The 21288-nt window shown below is 39.2% G+C and overlaps 1 protein-coding gene across 18 annotated transcripts in view; it reads right to left on the minus strand.

The window, feature by feature from the left end:
* Positions 1–932: 932 nt before the first annotated feature.
* Positions 933–21288, minus strand: part of SYNJ1 (synaptojanin 1) — a 50433-nt gene continuing 30077 nt past the window's right edge. For 4 of the 18 annotated variants that reach the window (XM_085078401.1, XM_085078409.1, XM_085078419.1 and 1 more), the window contains 15 exons: positions 20971–21129; positions 19006–19162; positions 18546–18663; positions 18222–18437; positions 17541–17619; positions 16378–16540; positions 15556–15762; positions 14832–14960; positions 14212–14250; positions 11122–11169; positions 9536–9574; positions 9403–9443; positions 7289–7397; positions 6142–6353; positions 933–3045 (listed from right to left, as the gene is read on the minus strand). In XM_085078401.1, the coding sequence (XP_084934527.1) occupies positions 2194–3045; positions 6142–6353; positions 7289–7397; positions 9403–9443; positions 9536–9574; positions 11122–11169; positions 14212–14250; positions 14832–14960; positions 15556–15762; positions 16378–16540; positions 17541–17619; positions 18222–18437; positions 18546–18663; positions 19006–19162; positions 20971–21129 (2568 nt within the window). In that variant the 3' untranslated portion in view covers positions 933–2193. Of the gene's footprint in view, positions 3046–4543; positions 4568–6141; positions 6354–7288; positions 7398–9402; positions 9444–9535; positions 9575–11121; positions 11170–14211; positions 14251–14831; positions 14961–15555; positions 15763–16377; positions 16541–17540; positions 17620–18221; positions 18438–18545; positions 18664–19005; positions 19163–20970; positions 21130–21288 lie in introns of all 18 variants that reach the window. The other 14 variants (XM_085078517.1, XM_085078537.1, XM_085078503.1 and 11 more) reach the window with 10 other exon arrangements.

A 21288-nucleotide genomic window follows, 5' to 3' on the forward strand; every position in this document is an offset into this window, starting at 1 on the left:
ATAGTGGACTGTGCTTAAATTACTCTGAGCCAGCATTTAGCAAAGCTGTCCAAAGCTACTTTTGTGGGAAAAGTACTGAAGCTCTCAGTTCTGAGAAACTCACTCGGATCTGCTGCAATGATCAAAGCCCGCGGGAGAAACAGGGAGTGCTGAGGTTGGACTGGTGGTGATCAGAACTTATGGATTACAAGGGCACTCTGCAGAAACCACCACACAAATACGCAGTATATGCACTGGAAATTGCCTACTAAAGGGAAAGACATGGAAAGACTAAAAATATGGACTAATTAGCACAAGTAGTGAGAAATCAATAACCAGTAGAGGATAGAATACTAATTAAAGATAATTATGTGATTTAGAACCAATGAACATTAATTTCTTTGTTTACTAAAAATGTATAAATAAGTGAAAAAGCTCTGTGTGAGTGTCTGTGTGGAGGCTGGAATTTTGTGAGCCACATCCCTCGGCCAAGAACAAAGTAATGCCTGATTCGCTGACACTAAAAAGACAAATCTTCAAAGGTTTTCTTTATCCCGACCCCAGAGGATTTGGCACAGAGACAGAACGAGCAGCTGGACCACAAGGGAACGTTTACTTCATGGATACCTGGGGATACAGCCATGGACAGGTGAGCAGAAACAGCAGAACAGAGCACGGGGAGAGGTGGGGAGTGGGTCCCACCTCCATCCTTTGTGTTTTCAGAGCTTCTGCTGCTGCTCATTGCTGCTGTCAACACACAGCAGGGCCTTACTGCAGCTCACATATATATACACACACTCACACATATACATACATATCTATGTGTGTGAGCTGTATATATAAATACACTGAATATATATATATGTATATTTATACAGACACACCAGAGGGATTCTGGAGCATTCCCTGTGGTCCCCCCAGTCCTGTGAAGTGCAGAGGTGCCGCACACCAGGTACAGTTCAGACAGACAGGTTTTAATCACTGCAATTAAATATTTGACAATATATTTATCACGTGACTCCCACTAGCAAAAGTTCCCCCCGAGTTTGGTTTGCTAATATAAGAGTATACCAAAACATCAACCACACAGATGTTTGCAGCAACAGCATAAAACAAGGTAACTCACACACTGAAGCACAAGTAGTACCACTGCTGTTCCAAATGTACAACTTGAATGACCTGAACGGAAAAAAGCGCAATAGAAAACTCACTATCACTTCTCTAGGCAGCTGCAGCTCGTGGCTAACTGGGGGCTGTCCGAAGGAATAGTGGATTATTTCATGGATCATGTTTTGAGAGCATTTGAGCATTTAAAAAGCGTGTTGCCCTGGGGTATATTTTGCTATTCTAAATGCAATCTAAGCATGTTGTTTTACCCCCTGGGTGGCAGACTACATAGTCTGCAACTGGTAAATACTGCTTTGTATCTCAAAAGCCAAGGGGACCTTTTTTCCCAGAGGTTGAGGAAAAGCTTGTCGTATCAGCAGTTTCCAATTTGTGGAAAAAAAAGAAGTACAGTTAAAATAGTAATGAATAAATGGATGATATGGAACAATTATTTTGAATTAGTGCTAGTGAGTGTATGTCACAACAGAATTTAGTAAATGAAATGTACTGACACAGGAGATTAATTGAATATATTAATATGCAAAGTTTTGTTTCTATTTTGAAAGTAAACTATTTTTGTTGTGCCTCAAATTCAAATATAAGCCTTACAAATATCCATAGCCTCTGTTATAAATAAGACAGCTTCTAAACAATACTTGTCGACATTCAAATCTCAATAAACTTTGGCAGCTCTTTGGTAAATACTTATAAATATCAACTAACAAAACAGTCAAAAGGGAGGGGGGAGGCTTCCAGCAGGGAGCCTCTTCTTGTGAAATTCCACAAAGGGGAACAGAAATGAAAGAGCTCCCTAAGCAAAATCTGTGTCCAGGATTGATAGGTTTTAGTGAGACAGTAGCTCACCCTTCCCTTTTTGTCTATTCAAATACTATTACATTGGGATTTTAATAAACTTCAGACAATTTTTTGTGCTCTACCATATATACACATTCAAAATTTATACACAAGCAGTAGTGGCTGTTTATGAGCAGAGTTAAGTTTCAGTGCATTTAACAATTAATTATTGCACACAGAATAATCTCAAATGCCCAATTATTCTACTGGATAAATGTAGCAACAAATATAACCTCTTGTATCTCTGACTATCTATCTTTCTGTAAAATTGTGAGTTGGTGACACCTTGGGTGCCAGGGAGGGGAAGGGATCTGCAGGGGTCCTGTTGCTGGTTGCTCTGGATGGTACAGGGGGTGCAGGTGGTTTTCTTGCTGGCATTGTACAGAAGCAATCAGTAGAACTTTTATTCCAGTCACCATCAAAGTTAAAGTCTGAACCAAGGAAAGTCTTTTGTTCAGCTCCCAGCAAACCTGGGCATCCAGCTGATTTCCCAGAGCCAAGTTGCTTAAAATCCGGAACACTCGCAGATGGCTTTAGCTTCACGTTGAAGTTCTCGTCCTCGTCAAACGTCACCCAACCTTTGGGCTGGATGTTTTCTACCTTGAGAGATTTACTTCGCAAGCAAACCGTGTTTTCAGCTGCATCCACAGGAAATACAGGCTTGCTTGTGTTACAGCTGGGGGGGGGCAGAGGAGGGAATGGGTGGGAAGCAGCAGGTCCTACCAGTGCCTGTGAGGTTATCCCGGACTCCTGCCTTTCCGTCCTAAATGGGTTCCCAGCATTAGGAGTTCTTTCAGTGAATGGATTTGAGCAGTTCAGCCCAGTAATAAATGGATTTGGAGAGCTGTGTTCATGTTCCTGGGATGAGTGAAAGGTTGGAATTGGAGGCATTGCTGGCATGCGATTTACAGTATTCGAATTATCAGCATTTCTTTGCGTTGCTGAAGGCAACTGGATCAACCCCTTTTGGCTTAAGGGTGGAGCAGGTGATGTTTGGACAGACGTCTGCATCTTGGACACGAGCAGCTGAAATGACAGATCTTCAAAAGGGTCACTGTTGAGCTGGGGTTCAGGGTTAGTGCCATACGTCCCGTTGGGATTCAGCTGCAAAGGAAACAACATGCTTAAGAATCACGCAGCTGGTTCCAGGTTATTCCTACCTCCCCCTTTCTCACACCTCAGCTGAAACTTCACCCCAGTTTTGTTTTAACTAGAATGGAAACAGCAGCCTGAACCCTTCTCTAGTAAAAAGCCTCAAGTTGTTAAACACAACTTCTCCCCCTCGGTGGTTGATGCAGCTGGAACCTACTTCCTGCAGGTCCAGTGAAAAACACTAAGGGAAAGTTGGATGAGAAAATATTTGGGAAATGCTACTGTATTCTAAACAGTAGGATAGGCAGAGCCCAGCACAACTACCAAATGAAAAGCTCCATGTTGCATTGTTTGGGAGTTTATCACGCTGATGTTACAAGCAGCATTAAAGCAACACAATGAAATGAAACATTAGTGGTATTAATATATGCAGTCAGACATTTCTATGCAGACAGGCATCCGTAGGCATCTCCAGTACTTCTTGGCATGGAAAGAGACAATCATTGGTTTCATACTTAAAAAGACAAGTTACCTTTGGAGAAGACAGTTTTCTCCACAAAATTCCTCAGCTTTTAAAATGAAATATTCCTGGTTTTGTACACTGCTTCAAACAACAATGCAACTTTTTTACCTTGCACAAACTGTCCAAAAAGGTGGAGTATCTACTTTGTTCAGTATGCACACTGACAGAACAGTGCTTGGAGCTTCCTCTTATCAAATGAATTAAGCTTAAGTTAAAACAGCTTCTAAGAATTTAAATGTCACAAAAAGATTTTATGCTTCTAACAGATAATATAGCCAAACAGTTGAATTGGCTGTCTATAGCTGAAGTCTTTTGCAGAATAATATTAGAACAAAGGCATCGAGTAACTGCAGGGGAAATGTGAAAAATTGAACTGCAGAAGGAATAGAAATCACATGCAGCCTGGCACCAGCTGGTTAAGTCCTGTGGTCATTTAAAAGTACAAGACACCAAAGAAACTATGAATGCAAATTGCTCCTTATTATAGGTAAAAATTAGCTCTGAGAAATTATGGAACCAAATGCTTTTAAAATTGTAACAAACAGGTTATTTTATTTTTGGTCACAGTAAGTTCTCTGTTCCTTGAGAAATGCGAAATATGGGGTTAATTTTGAAAAAAAAATTGACAGTGCAATTGCATCAGGATATATTTGCACTAAAGAGAACATTTATTGCCAACACTGATCTTTTTCCCCGAACAGTCTGAGACCAGGAGATTCAGCAGTGACTAAGCAACACAGATGAGGGTCCAATTGTTTCATAAAAGAGGATGATGCAAAATATTTGCTCTGGCACTAATAAATGAAATCTCATTTTTAAATGCATTATGAAAGGGAAAAGCAAACTATGGTACGACAGTCAATCCATGAATGCAGACAAGTGATTTTTAACAGGGATGGGACTGAAGATGTATGAAAACAACATTCATACATCTTTTCTGCTTGAATAGATGGAGACCACATACAAGATTGGTAAATAGTCAGATACCTGTTACCCTGATGGTTGCTCCTGCTTGTGAAAGAGAAACAGACATCAAAGGAAAGAAAATTAGGAAGGAAATCCAAGTAACAAAGCAACCTCATGTTAAAAATACCTCCAGAAGTTTTCACAAAGCCATTTTAAAACCATGAACACAAACCACAAGTATTTACTACACACTACACTAAATTTTCAGTTTCTGTTGTATTCTACTGTAAGCTCGACCATTAAGAGTCATAAAAAACAAACTCAAGTCCATTCTAATGATATATCCGTACAGAAACTCATTGTGCAGCTGACTGTGCTACTTGGTGGAGACAAATGATAAGAATTTGAGCAGGGATGGTCTAATTCTAGTCATCTAGTAACGTGAAAAGCCCCATGGCTCTCATTCTGGGAACTGTGTTGGTATAATCTCTCATCTATGGTAATAGTTTTGCAAGCTGAAAAAAACCATAATGCCTCTCATTCTGTGGAAAACTAGAATTGCCTTTCTTTACAATAAAGCAGATCTACTTACAGTAACTAATTCTCTTTTTCGATGTATGGATTGTATAGAGTCCTGAATATTCACACTGTACAAGCAATTATTTTTGTAAGGAGAGATTTAGGCTCTTCAATATCACAATCAAGATTTGCATTGAAGGATGGGCTTGGAATTCACTACCTCTTAAAAGACCTTGAATTTCTCTCAAGACCTCTCTGCCAAAAACTATTTTTTGGTCTAAGTTTCCAAAATGAAAAGCAGTTCATGGGCAAACAAAGAGATTCAGGAGAAAGAAAGGAAAAGCACTTAAAGATTTTGTTCCATTTGAATTCAAACATGAACTCACTGAGGACTGAATTTGGCTGGTACAAAATAGGCATTAACTGCTGTAGCATAGAAGGGCTTCAGAGGTAAGCATAAGGAAAAACCTGAGCAGCACCGAAAACCTGGTTTTGCATTTTAAAAAAGTACTATGAAACTATGGCTTTTTCTAGAAAATTGGTGGGTTTTTTATCATTACAGTCTAAATGGTCCCAGAGACGAGAATGTTAATGTTACTGTGTCAAATTTTCACATTATTTGGATAGGTTTCTGTATTTTAACTGACACTGGGGAATAGGGAGAATTCTATTTCTCTAAAGTATTTATTAATATATTTAATTTATTAATTTATTTATCAGTATCATCTCCCTTCAGTGAATGATCACCAACATAAAGCACCCCATCATGCAATAACTTTTTAAAACTTGTGTTAGCTACCTACTATACAGCTTGTCATGCACATATCATTATAAAATTAAATTTCTTAGATTGAGTGTTTGTCCATCCAAAGTTGCCAAATGACAACATCATTTTAAGATTGAGCTGCCCCTAAGTTGTAAGCTAATCATAAGAAATCCTAAGTTAAATGTTTAGTATTTCAGATGTTAGTTATTCATGGACAATACATAAGCAACTATTACTCTCCTAGAGTCCCACGACCACTGCATCCAATCTTTGGACCCTTATTTTGGTTTCTGTGCTTGCTTTAGGGGCGCCTCACAAGTCTGCAGCATCCAGGACAAGCTGTGTTAATTTACATAGTGAAATAAAGTATCTACAAGTGGTTTTTTGTACTTACTTGCTGCTGGGAGGGAGCAGGTTCAGAAGGCAAACTGTGAGACGAGCGGCTACGAGGTGGCGGCTGGGGGGGCTCCAGACTCTGTGGGGCACTTGCCTGAGATGGATGCGATGCCACAGGGATCAGGGGCTCCTGCATCCTTAGCACAGGAGTGCTGGGCTGAGCAGCTCCTGCAGCCTGAGGCTTTAGTGGTTCAGGAAGCAATGGTGAGCCTGCAAGTACATTTGCAGTGACTTTCATGTCAGGAATTGTAACAAATCTTAAGGATGGCATGATGGCGACGCACCAGACAGAACAGCAGAGGAACAAGCTCTAAGAACAGCAAGCACTCATGGCAATGAGACTGGAAATCATCAAAAACTCAGCAGATCTCCATTGCAAATTGTTACCAAAGTTTAAGCTGACAGAGGGCAGGGTTAGATGGGATATTGGAAGAAATTCCTTCCTGTGAGGGTGGGGAGGCCCTGGCACAGGGTGCCCAGAGAAGCTGTGGCTGCCCCTGGATCCCTGGAGGTGTCCAAGGCCAGGCTGGACAGGGCTTGGAGCAGCCTGGGATAGTGGAACATATCCCTGCCCATGGCAGGGTATGGAATTAAATGATCTTTAAGGTCCCTTCCAACACAAACCATGCTGTGATTTTACACAAAACAGAGAACCAGAAGCCACGTCACTCCTAAATGTACTTCAATTGTATTGAGAAGTATTTTGGAAGTCACTGATATAAAATGTATATTTTTATATTTATAAAGATAAGGGCTTTTTTTTAATGGTAAGTTTAGGAAGTTGCTTTGAGAGTCAGACATAAATGCTACTCCAAATCTTATGATTACAGAACATCCAATGCACGGAGTGTCTGGTGATCAACAGCCACACCAGCATGCTCAGATCAGAGCACCACAACCTCTGCAGTTTCTCTGATACCATGACATCTATGGGTCAAGATCTCATGTGATCTTGAGATTAGCATTTAGAAAAGCTCTGCAATACTTGTGGATGCTTAACATAAACTGTCAGGTGTTATTACATTAAAAAATCTTAGTTTATAGTGGGAAGTGGAGACATCTGTTGAAAACAAAGCATTCAAACCATAGACTGTAGCTCTTGACTGAATAGTGACATTTATACTTAACTTCTGAAGGAAACTTACCCCTTGGTGGTTCAGTTGGTTTGGTCTGAATTTCAGGTGCTGGTCTTGCCCCCAAGGGACGGACATGGCTTTGTGGGGCACTGATAACGCCAGCTCGAGGAGGAACAGTCTGACAGAAAGTTGGTAAAAAGGAAGTATTTTAGGTCATCTACTGCCAAATGATTCAGGATAATCACGATTCTGTGAAAAATAAATTCTTTGACAACAGTTGCTGAACTATTTTTAAAGAACATGCAAAAACAAGGGATATATTTTCAAAACGTGATGAGAGTTCAATTAAAAGCAAAGGATTTTTACAACAGTTTTCGACTTTATATAAATATTTACCTATGCAACTAGGTTAGAAACTGCTACTATTTTGCTAGTATTAGTAAGATAATTTACCTAAGTCTCTGAATTGTTGTAAGCAACAAAATCAGCAAGAGAAACTACTTTATTTGGAGGTCTCCTGTTTCTCAACAAACAGTACTAATGAAACACACATTCTGCCTCATCTGAAGGCTAAAGTCCTCCTAAAGTCGATGGAATAGAAGTTAATATGCTGGGAATGTAAATTTAAAAGTCTACATCAGTATTTAAAGAGAAATAGGAAGCTATTCTAGATTACAGCTGAAACAAAGTAAATTACAAACACCACACTGAAAGCTGAATAAAAGGCCCTGGGATAAAAATGACAGAGTTCAAGGGAACAAGATTGTGAGACAAGATAGTTTGTAAGATTTGTTTCCTGTAAAATGTTGTATACCAGAGGACATTCTAGAAATGGTTTTCAGAGCGAACCCTATTACCCAACTGTACACAAAAATTAATTAGAAACAAGCAATGACCCTTGGAAATGGTCCCCCTCTCTCCATCTTTCTTGTAGCTCCCTTCAAGTCCTGGAATGTTAGATAAAAAATCCAAACAAGGGTTGAGCTAAGGCATCTTAGGAGATGGTTTTTTCAGGCCTTCTATTATGTTTTGTTTTTTGGGGTTTTGGAGACTTTTTTGGTTTGTTTTGCTTTTCCTGTTTTGATGATATGGACAAGAAATGTTGCTCTTATGCCAGTTCCAAGACACTGGTGAAGTCTCTTCTGTACATTAGATTTTGTTCTGATTTAGAAATGGCAAATTCTGTGCTAGATTATGAGGAGATTAAAAAAGGGAAGCACAGTGTGATAAATGAATACATTATTTCCTGTGTATATCAATTTTTCTTTATCAAAATTTTCTAAGAGGCCATTCTATATGTCTGAGAAAGTAACAAAAAAAGATCCAAGATCATGAATTGTTCACTGTGGGAACAAATCTCTTTGAGAAAAATGAATCAATAAAATTTGTTTCAATGGAGACTTTCAACAGTAGTTTTCAGCAGTTCCAATACTGGAATATGCTGCAAAGTCAAAGAATTATCAACAAACAATCCCATTTCTCAGTAATTCTTTAGGAAGACCTGGAGCTATTAAAACACTTTTCCCTCACACATGGCTCCTACTTGTTACTGTTAAGAAAAATTAGGCAGGTATCTTCCATCTTGTGATTTCATCTGTGGAATGCCCATAAATCCCTTCATTCCCTTGCTTCACCTCAGTTCCACAAATGAAGGAATGAAACATAGAACAAATATTTGCTAAAACAGTTGAACATTTCATTTTTACATGAAGACCTTTATGAAAATTAATCTTTCAAGCAAGGCACAAAACTCAGTAACACATCAAAATGTAAGATGTCAACTGCTTATATAATCCATTAACGGCCTGTAAGCAATTACCTGCCATCAGGATTTACATTTCAGTACAGGAGATAATGCACTTTATCACACCAAATCAGTAAGGACATATAAGAAAAGAGGAACTTTGCAGTTATTTGAAAGGAGATGTAAAATGTGTATTTGGGAGCTTATTATGTGATTGCACAGTCTAAAACAATCAAATCACATTTAGTATATATGTGGTGATTTTTCCCCCCTGTAGTATTTTTACTCAATAGACAAGAATTGCTGAGATAATTAACTCACAGAAGCTGTAAATTGACCAGAACATTTTGCAGATTTCTTACACCTGTTAAGACTTGCAGAAACTTTGATGTAATGAAGAGCAGACGTAGCAGAAAAATGATTTTCAAACAATACCTACCGGTCTGGCTGTACCCGCTGAATGTGGAGGCTGATTACGAACTGCAACAGATATTAGAGATTACTGACTTAGAACTTATTTCAAAATCAACTTCTGTCTGTATTATAATTAGTACAAAGCATGTATGTGTTACCTAAGTTATCTTTTCTTTGTGTTCCAGGGCTTTTTTGTGCTTTGAAGCATGGAAAAAAAAATTAGATTATCTGTGTTAGATAAACCACAAGCGGGTATTAGATGGCAATGTTACATTATTACTACTGAGAATGGAAGCAAGGAGATACCAGTGAATTTTTCAGAAGTTATTACATATCTACCAGCTGTCACTAACACACTCTTATTCCATGGCACACATGAAGTAATTTGACTCTTTTTACTACAAATTAAGTCAAATCACGTCCTATTTGTTGCAACCTAAAGACACCCACTTGTACAGGTACCCTGTGTTCTCAGTTATGTTAGAAGCTGTTTTGTTTTGTGGTATATCCCAGAACCATTTTGTGGTATATATTGTGGTCCAGCAGCAGTGTTAAAACAGAGAGAACTGATGTGTTAGTTCCTGACCCCACTCTCTGCGTTTATGGGATAAATCTGCTAGAGCACCAGCTTCACCATGGCCATGCTGATGACAACCTCAGATACAACAATCAAACTGGGAAGTGCAAGAGATGAAAAAATTACCTTTAGCTCAGACAAGTGCACAATTTCTAGCAGGCAGAGAGGTTTAGGATTTTGGCTTGTGTTTCTGCTGCTTATTTCCCAGGAAGGCAAAGTCACCATGTCAGTGACAGTAAGTGCAAGGAACTCTGTGGTGCATCACACAGCTTATCAAATCACATTACCTTGGAACCATTCAGAATGGGTTTATGGGTACAGTTCTCAGTAATGCAGCTCTCACCCTGAGCAACCTGGTGCCAGTTCACCCTCCTTGGAGCAGGAAGCTGGAGTGGATAACCACCAAAGGTGCCTTCCAACCTCAAATATTCTATGCATAGAGTGATTTTGCCGATTCAGAAAAATGAAACAGCAACATAGCCAAAATTAATTGTAGCATACAGGAGGAAACCCTGCTGGTGACTCTGTTAGGACTTGTATTGCTATTTGCTGTAAAGGACGCATTCCTGAGGGACAAGGAAGAAACCCAAGCCCATGACTCTGCTGGCATGGCTAAAGCAGGACCCATCCAGCAGTAGTCCCATGTGCTACAACCAGAATGGTGCAAGGGAGATGCTCCTCATAACTGTGTGTCACACACAGCTGGCTAGAAGAATCAAAATACCTACACTGTGCTCTTCAGAAAGAGCCAGAATATTAAATTATAGAGCAAATTGTTTAAATGGAAGTTTCACTCCCCAGAATATATGAACATATGTAGTTCTTCATGAAAAGCCCGGCTCCCTAGATTCCTGATTTAGTTGCAGGTATACTAGTCACTCTGATGACCAGTCAGCTATAGCTTCCTCTGAGAGTCAGCCTTAAAGGCATTCTTGATTAGGGCATTCTAAGTTTTCACGTAGTTTTTCATAAATGCCTTCTGTAACAATTCCCACCATCCCTGAAAACCAGGAAGCAACTTGCCTGTGTGAAAGCTATGTTAAATAAAAGAAAGATCCTAGATGATAAATAGGTTCATGAAACCACCTTTAGTATTACAAGTGCAATAACATTACTCAGGTGTTAAATTAGAAATCAGTTTCTAGAATACAAAAATTGTTATGTTACCTTCTACTTCTCTCCTAGCTACCCCAGGACTGGGAGGAGCTCCAAGACCTTTTCAGAGAAAGAAGAGAAGCTGTACATTGCATAAGAAAAGCAGTAGATTGAGAAAGAAAAACCAGAAAGAACACTGCCACAAAACAGCTTTACACAATTTAACTCTGGTCTAGATAGGTTACAGTCACCTGTAGGAAATAACTGTTTGTAGCAGCATGGGGAACCAGACTGGTGAGAATTACAAATCAGCAAGTATAATCATATTTAGTTACATGTATTATTTTAATTGTACACTAAATGAAAGAGAATTTCGTTTCTTCAGAATATTCACTCTTCACAAACTTTTGGCTACCCCGTGTGACCCAACATGCTGGTCTCGAACCTCTCATAAAGCAGAGCACAGAGCTGAACTCAAACACTGGGGAATAAATGAGCACAGCACTTACACCCTGCAACATTAAGCCTGATCCCTGTCCTTCAAAACACTGAGTAGTCTGTTTCTGCCACGGTACATCTGAACAAGCAATTTGATGGAAGCAATGCTTCCCTCTTAGTCTAATGTATTGTATCCCGCAGAACTGTATCACTAAATTATCTCCATGCAGCACTGTGCACTTAGAACAGCTCTATCAGCTGGTTTAACAGTTCAGACTGAGAGAATGATTTTCAATCATGCATAACCATGCTGAATAAGAAATAATTATTACTTATCATCAAGCATATACTGGGTTCCTAAAATAGTATGGGAAAAACATGGCACGACACAGACAGGATGCAAGGAGAAATACTGAAGGCATCCCTTAGCTATGATACAGCCTCCTGCTTTCTCACCATGTGCCCATGTGTGGGATTTGCCCAGGAGTTCTCTGATCTGTGAGTTCTCTCACAGAGTGGGCAGAGTGAAGGCTGCACAAGAGGCTGAAATGGGACTGTCTCCAGAGATGTCAGATCTATGCTTAGGCTGAACATCTGTGTCCAAGATGCCAAATCCTAGCGTGTGTTATCTGTGCTGGCTGATCCAGGCTCTGCCAATTCCCATCACAAGCTCCTGATCATGACCAGCTCTGTGAGGGGACCGGCAGTGAAGCTGCACAGGGTAGAAAGAGCACTGCCCAAGAACATTCCACCACTCTTGTTTTATGCAGGATGATGACTAAAGCCAGCTCCTTTCAGGAGAAGGGAGACACAGGGACACGTTCTTAAACTGGTGCACCAGACAGAGGGAGCAAGATTTCTGGGCACGAGGATTTGGCAGGTTTAAAAATATTCATTGCATGGGAGAGAAATGGCACAAAGAGATTTCACTTACTCATGATACTCTTCCATAGTGATAAAGCAAAATTATTGTGCTGTGATAACACTATCACAATGGGCAGCATAGGAATATTTTACTCCTACGGACAGTGAAAAACAGTTTAAACCAATGATAAAAGCCTTTACCACAACAATCAGGAAAACTCTGATGACCAGTGTTAAAGGAAAAACCCCACAAATGTTATTTATTAACTTCAATTGACCATTAGCAGCCTTTATAGTTTTTAATGTTCTCTGAAAATTTAATCTGTAATGTATTAAAAAAATCTTGGGTAAACAGAGTGCAGCATTTTAATTTTTAACTATAAACAACTGGAGCTTACAGAATCCTTAGTGAAATTCTTTTTGGTAATAGCATACAAAAGGTCTACACTTTGCAAAGCCCTGCGATGGATGCAAAGCCTTGTTCACCTGAATTCTGAGCTACTTCTGATGTAAAATATGACCAAACTGAAACACTTAGATGCCCAAGTCCTTCTCTCACCTTCAAAGCATACTGAGCCATTAGAAAAAGTGCCGTGGGCGTGTGCCATGGGCATTGAAGGGACTGAAGGACTTGGGGAAAAAAGGTCAAAACGTGAGGAAAAAAAGTAGCCTGTAAAAGGCACAACATTTTAAAGACGTGATCCCTGTCCCTTTGCATGTGCTACAGAAGTCTAAACCCAAAGTCAGCCCCACTTACACACTATACAGGGATATTTCCCCACAGCTTTAGGAGCCTTCCTTCTAGGGAAGAGAAACAAGTGCCCTTTCCGCACTGGAATAATCCATAAGGACATTCATTATGGTTCCAGCCCTAACTAACTTGCTCAGAGTTGAGCTCAGGTACCACTGAAAAGCAAAGTATTTATGCTTATACATGTACACCATGAGTGGAGAATGGAGAGCAGAGGAAAAGTGAAGAGCTTTAGGTTGGAATAATACATGACAAAATATACTACAGTTGCAAATGATTGCATAAAAAGCAAGTTCTATGCAAGTTACAACTGTGGAAAACTATGTTGGGAAAGAGGACAAAAGGAGATGACTAGTCTTGGCACAATTGAGACAAACTAGGCAAACAGGATTGTGTCAGTGCACAGAAAATTACACAGGACTGAAGAACAATGAATTAAATCTCACCTATGTTGAGTGTGATCTATAAACTGCTTCCTAAAGCTTCTGCATTTTAACTCATAAGAAATATTACACCTTTGGCATAAAAAAGTCCTCATCTCACCAGGATCTAAAAGCAAAGTACATTTTTGCCTGATGCAAAAGTAGCTGATAGTTACAGACTATGTAAAATAGTTCAGGTATTTTCTGAGATTCCTCAGAACCTTTGAAGCATTTTGTCAAAAAACCCTCTTTCCTACCAGCTGAGGGGCAGTCCCCGCAAGCATTTCAGAGCCACTAACAATTCCCACTGTCTCTCATGTGTTGGTGAAGTGATTAAAGTCCAAGCAGGACAGCAAAATGTCACAGAAGGACCAAGATTACTTTGAAGAAGCACTTCACATAAAAGTTAGCTGGGTATATACACCCAGGAAAAAGTAATAAAAACCTGGAACAACTTTCATCTCTAAAATACCAACTTCTGAAGAAATACTATTTCACCAAAAAGTCAAATGTAATTCAGAGGAGGAAGAAAGAAATGACATTGACATCCATGAAGTATCCAATTCTATAACTTTGAGAACTGCCCATTTTTAAACTTTTGGAAATCATCACATTAAGTACTGTCACAACAGATCACCACGAAACTTTTGCTATGCAGTCATATTCAAAAACAATTAAAATCATTACCTCCAAATTCTTTTCTAGCAGGTGCAGGACTCCTACCGCCTGACAGTATTTAAGAAATGAGTGCAGCAATAATGAAAAATATCAGTATAGTAGGAGGGAAGAAAAAGAATGAGAAAGTTAAAAATCACAAGGGTCAGTTTGCTATTAACTATGCTGCCCAAATGCTTCTGAACATCCAGTTTCTCTTAGTGCTCAATTGTTCACATTGTCAGATGATCCAAATGAAGTCTACATTAAAAACTTGGACATGATAAAATGCTTATATACTGATGCTAAAATTAAAGGAACAGCAATGAATCAAAGAATGCACAAGTTTATTTCTATTTTGCTTTAAAATAGATGCTATAAAAATGAAAATGATGAGTAAATGTAGCTGCAAAATTACACATTTTTAAAACTGTGCAAATAAGTTTTTATAAACTTATTCACTAACAATATTAAAATGGCAAAAATACAGTTATTTCCCATGCTGTTATTGCTTTTAAATGTACCAATTAAACATTCCAGTTAAAAAACAGTGAGCCCCAAGTGTAATATGCAGTTTGGGTTTGCACTTTCACGTTCATCTCACAGACTTGAAAACAAATATTCCTGAGCACCTGAAAAGGTGCCCACATTACCTGAGGGGGGAGGTGGCCGTTGTGGAGGAGCAGGACGGGCAGGAGGAGCGACGGGGCGAGGGGGTGGAGGACGCTTCGGCTCCAGGCTCTGGGGAGGCTCCTTCTGCTGGGCACCAGGCTGGAATTCAGCTGAAGGATGCGACAGAAAACAGTGCAAAAATTCATCTCTTTGGCATTCTAATCCCAGCATAGCTTTTCTAATAGCAAGTTCTTTTCATAGAGAGGACAGTCAGTCCCCAGCCTCAGAAACAATGAACTGGAAGTTTTTGAGAGAGGGAGAACAAGAGGAATGAACCAATGATGAAAAGAAGCAGATTTCCTAAACCAAAACTTTTGTCTCACGTGTTTTAATAAATTTGTGCTTTTCATGAATTCCTGAACAACCTTACCAGTTGCAGTATTCCAAATTTTGATTTTGACCCTTATCTGTTAACTAAGTTCTCTGGAAAAAAATGCTACAAAGGGAATTCTCAAGGATTTGAGCAGTTAAATAAACTCAATTTGAAGCCATTCCAAACACCATCATTGTGTTCACGTGTTCACTTCATCATTTAAAAAAAGGCTGTGTTTTAACAAGCTTTCACATTGTGCTCCCAATTTACAAATGTGCTGACTCCAGTTTACATCTTGGAGCTGACAGGAGCAGGGATTGCAAGGGCATGACTGGAGTGAACCTGGATTCTACAGCCACGTTGCAAGAGGCAGTGGAGCACAGAATACACACCAGGGGTGGAAGCAGGTGGTCCAGGAGTCTTTCCTGGGGCTCGGCTGGGTCTCACCGGGAGCGCAGGTCCGTCCGACAGCGTCGGGGACTGGCAGGGGCTGGAACGTGGGGAAGAGCTTGGGGACGTTCCCAGCCCTGAACTCGACGTTGGCTGCAGGTGTTGAGGAAGGATTTCTTCTACTTCAGCACTGTAGTCATCAATATCTCCTAAAGAACAAGTCCCAGAAAAGAAAAGCATGTAAAGACTGGTCCTGGGCACAGGATTTTTTGCAAATAAAACCCTGAAGTTCCAAGGAATTAGCTCCAACCACCAAAGTATCATTCTTGCATCCCAAAATTTCACATGAACAATGCATATGTATTCAAACCCTTTGAAAATACTTCAAATGCATAACATATATTATAGATTTATATTAAAGGTAATTATAACAGCGTGGCAGCTGTAAAGTTGATTAAGAAACAATTAGCTTTACACATTATTTCCCTGGTTTGCAATATGGGAAGCTTCACTTGTTCTGCAGAAGGCTGGGCAGTGGATTTCAAGATATCTGCTATTTGTAAGAACTGCTTGCAAAAGGTGGAACGGTGTTTAAAAAAAAGGCTCAACATGGATGTGCTTTTGAAGAGTAAACTGTCAATTTAGACTATATTTAAATGTTGACAAGAGTGAAGTGGATTGTCAAGATAATGTTGGAAAGAATGTGATTTCTAATCTATCTGTTTTAAATGGGCATAAACTTGCTAAGTATATACGCATTGAATTAACCACATCATTTAGGACAGTATGAATTTCAAAATGAGGAATGGTTTATCTCAACAAACCTTCCATATCATAGTCTGCAGTAACCTCAGCATCTTCACAAAGCAAAGTGGAGCTTGCTGACGAAGGCAGCCCAATATTAATCTTCTCGAGATTCATTTCATCTTCCAAACTTCTGATCCAATCCGGATTTTTCAAGCTGATGTTTATAATCCTTCCTTGTAGCTGAATTGCCAAAAAAAAGGTATGCACCAAACAGAAATCATTAAGTGTAAAAAAACTTAAAGCTCAGCATTTTATTAAAAAGAAAAAAATAATTCCTGAAAATGTCACAAATACAGTTATCGGAATTTCTGCGACTAAACAACAATAATTCTGATTTTCAATTCCTTTTGGTAAGTAACTACATTTATGTAATTTAAACTGTTCATTACAAACATTTAATTTTTTTTTGTACAAAAACTAACAACTCATCTCCTATGGTTCTCTTTTTCAGTGAATCAGGAAGCTCCTGGTTTTCTTTACTCTGATAGAGACGCTATTTTTTAAAAGGCAAACAGACTCCCTTATAAACTTCACGAATAAAGTAATTTTTAGAGACTGGCACAGAGCTGGTCTTCATTCTGCAAACTGCCATTCTACCCTGAGCTCCTTTCCCATCTGAACTGCCAGTGACACCTTGGCAGATCCAAGGATCCATCTGTAAACATCACATATTTTAAGTCTGAACAGCCACAGACAAGTAAAAATTTGAACATCAGAAGTTAAATTTTCACAAAGATTAAATACTGGCCCCATAGAAGTCAATGCAAGCTGAAATTTTGACAATTTTCAAAGTTTGCAGTACAGAAGTGCTAAATTTTTAATAACTGCAGGCTATAAATATTTAAACTGGTTCATTCTAGAAACTAAACTCTGCTTTTTAAATCATAAAAAAGACCCCAAACCCTCATTTGATGAAGATGCCTCTCAGTAGGAGATCTTCATTTCTCTAACTCTATTCCTCTTAAAAATAAATTAAGTTTGATATTTCTTTTATATGGCTTTTGAAACTCAACATACTGGTATGTGGTTATCAAAAGGACAAAAAAGAAAGATGGAACAGTCTAGCATGGAACAGGAAAAACTAAGAATTAAAGACAAACAAAAAATCCAACCCACTCAAGAATATTTATAAAGCTGGATTTTCTCTCGCTATATGAAAGTTCAGTCATTTCTACATTACCTCAACACCATTCAAATTCATAACATTCAAAGCAGAGCTTCCTTCCAGAAATGTTACCCACATCTTGTCTTCCACAAACCTGCAAAGTTCATTGGAAACAATAATGAGCAAAATACCACAACACTTAGTAGCACAATTGCCAGCTTAGTGAAAATGCAACATTCTAATTTTTGGTTCCTTTAAAACTACTAACCAAATTCTAGAGTACCGAATTTGTAGAAAATTCTCACAAACAAGAGTACCTGGAAAAATCATGTCTGAAAACTGAGGAACGCAGGTATGTAAAAGACATCTAAGTTGAAATCCAAATGTTAAAAATGAAACAGTTCATAATTGAAAAGCTAGCTAAGGAAATAACTTTATTCAGGAAATTGGTGGGAACAATGAAGATGAAATTTGGACTTGCTCACACAGGTCCAAGTCCAAACAGGACAAGGTGGGAATGGCTTCCCACTGCCAGAGGGTAAGATAGGATACTGGGGAGAAATTCTCTCCTGGGAGGGTAGGGAGGCCCTGGCACAGGGTGCCCCATCCCTGGAAGTGTCCAAGGCCAGGTTGGAGCAACCTGGTTTAGTCGAAGGTGTCCCCATAGCAGCAAGTGGGACTGCATGAGCTCTTTCAACCCAAACAATTCCATGATTCTAAAAGTAGAGATTTAAAATAAAAAGATTTTTTTTTAACCTTATAAGTATAACTTCGCCATAGCTTGCAAATTTTTGAAGAAGATCATCAATCAAGTTATCATCAAAATAGTTTTCTTCTCCTGAAGAACTTCTGATGGAGACCATCACAGTACCATCAGGTGGTCCTTGCATTGCAATCACTTCCTTATACACTTTCTGTCTCTCTTCTGCTTCAATTTCAAATATGTCGATGTCAATCAGTGCAACCACGGGCCTTGGAAAAAAACAGACAAGAAAATCCTGTCAGCAGACTATCTGAGCAACAAAATACACAGCACAAATATTAAATCTTATGAAGTAATGTATAAAATGAAACTAGAACCTGTGATCAGATGTTTTCAGCTCTGCTCTTCCGTAGTGCAACAAAGTGCCAGGATTCCACGTATAAGGGACATTACTGTCACTGTGAAAACTTGCATTCAGGAGATCCAGGTCCTCAGCTACAATCAGCAATGAGAACAACAGGGGGAAAATACAGTGATTGCAAGGATGTGCTATTTGTAAAAACACAGAAGGTAAACCCAAACCAAGTTTCTTACAGAACACACTCCCCCCTGCCCCCCCCAAAAAGTTCCTACTGCATTCCTCAAGTGTCAGTAACTGGGATCTGATTTGTGGCCCTTTGTTCAGCCTCACTGCATTTACTGAATGTCTGTAACAAGTCTTCTGCTCCTACCAAGCCAGGGACAGGAGCTCAGCATCACTGGCACTGTGAACATCACTAAATGGATCCTCTAAGTCCCTCAAAGAGCATTTTACACAATTGAAGGAAAGCCTCAAACCTGATCGATCAAAGGGCCACTTTCTTCTCCTCCAAAGGATCCGATCTGTCCAGGCTGGAGTGCGACACTTTTCACTGGTGTCATAGTCATCAGAGAACAGATCATATTTGTATGTAGGAGCAAAATTGATTTTCCCTTCCAGAAATCCCCTAAAAATCTGTGAGAAACAAAGCAGTTATGAGTCATGACAGAAGACAGAAACAGATGGGAAACTGCTTGAATCTAATCAGAATTCTTTATTCTAACACCGAGAACCTGCATAAACACCTCAAAATAAAATAAAACCCCCGTCATTTGTTAATACGAATTCTTCACATTTTATCTGCTGAAAACATTTGACAATATGACTAAATAGTAGCCCAGAGAATCACCAATGAACAGAAGTATGCCAGCAGTTATATCTTTAAGCCCAGGCTCATGAGCAACCTACTGTTCCTTTAATGTCATCAAACAGGAGGTCACCCAGAACACTGATGCTATAACAGGGCATTTTAACCTGGTCCTTAGCTGTTCCTGTGTCAGCAAATGTTGGGAATTAAGGTTTATATTTTATTTATCTGAACATGCCAAATGTTTTCACAAATTCACAGACTCACATACTGGTTTGGGTTGGAAGGGACCTTAAAGATTATCCAGTTCCAACCCCTGGCCATGCGCAGAGATGCCATTCACTAGACCAAATTGCTCAAGGAGCTGTTCAACCTGGCCTTGAACACTTCCAAGGAAAAGCTGACACAAGATGCCCCCTCAAATAAATAGGTGTTAAAAAAAAGGTGAGAAAATACAGAAATACAGTCCTTAAATACATTCAATGTATTCAAAGTGAGCTTCTCACTCACTAAGTGTTTAAACTGGACATAAACTAAAACCCTTTAGCTAACTCAGCCAGCTCCATTCTTAAGTTCAACCTTGTGTGGGCAGCTTTCCCTCACTTCAGAGATCCGTACAACAGAAATCTAATTTGGATCTTACAGTCAAATCTCCATCACGTGACAGGCTGACCTGCTTTTCTCATTTGGAAACACAAGTTGAAATCCAGTCAATAAAAAAGCCAATGTCAGAAGATCAATGTCAGAACGCTAGACCTTCCACAACTTCTGAGACAATGAATTTGTGTGCCTTCAGTAATTATTTTCTAACTTAATTTGACAGAGCACTTTGCTACATAAACACCTTTGCTGAGCAGCAGGTACAGGGGTGAACCTGCCACAGCTGTGGAGCTCCCCCAGGGACATGGCTGGTACCCAGCCAGCAGCTCCTAAATCATGGAATATCATGCCAACAGTGCAATTCTACTCCAGCCAGGAGTTCTTTTAATATTCTGGAAATTTCCATAGATTTCTCCAGCTTTATAACCTCTTGCTTTGGTCTGCTTAACAGACAATCAAGGCTGTCTGCCCTTGTGAATGTAAATCTTGCTTTCTCTGGGAAACAGCTGTTAAAAAAAAAAAAAGAGTAAAAATATCTAGTGTTTTGCCTCCTGTTCCAGTGCACATGATACCAGCAGAAATGGAAGGGAACTCTAAATCAGCAAAAGCTCTGCTTGTGATCAAAGTGCTGGCAAGTAGACAGAACCAACACTACATGATTGTGTCTCCATTTACCATCTCCAGCCTTCCCACACAGAGCTGCAAAGAGAGAACCAGAAACCCTACAAATCCAAAAGCTGTAGCTTTCTTCAGACTTTGTTATTCTGCGTTTTCTTTGCAAATATAAAGGCTACCATTTGAACTACTCCTTTTCCCAACAGTAATGGCATTAGACCTATTACAATTTAACTAAAGAGTAACAATACCAAAAGAACTTCTGCAAATATTCTTTTTGAACCGTTGCATCTGATAAAAAGAACAATATTATAATTAGCAAACTCCATGCTGAGGATACAGATTTACAGGAGCATCACAGAATTGCTAAAACCAGTTAGAAAAATAAAGCATTCTCAAGTATGGTCATGTTTGAACATACCTGTCCAGAATTTTTCTGATTGATAAGTTGGTCTCCTGCTATGAGGGGATCCCAGTTCTGTTGTCTTATTAGGTCCTTCACCTCCTCATTGGGCAAATCTATCCGATAATTGAAGTCCCCACACCAAAAAATATAGTCATGGGAAAAGAGCATCCTTCCCTGTAAAACAGCAGCACACACTGGAGTTAAAAACAATTGAGTGACAAATTTACTACTTCCAGGTGCAGAAATTCAGATTTTAGCTGTGAATTATGTATAATTTCTGGCTGATGAAGAAAACTGAAACACATTTTAGTATTTAGTGTCTGCATGATTAGA

Source organism: Lichenostomus cassidix, chromosome 1 (genome assembly GCF_008360975.1).
Source record: "Lichenostomus cassidix isolate B80296 chromosome 1, HeHo_3.0, whole genome shotgun sequence".
Lineage (NCBI taxonomy): Eukaryota > Metazoa > Chordata > Aves > Passeriformes > Meliphagidae > Lichenostomus > Lichenostomus cassidix.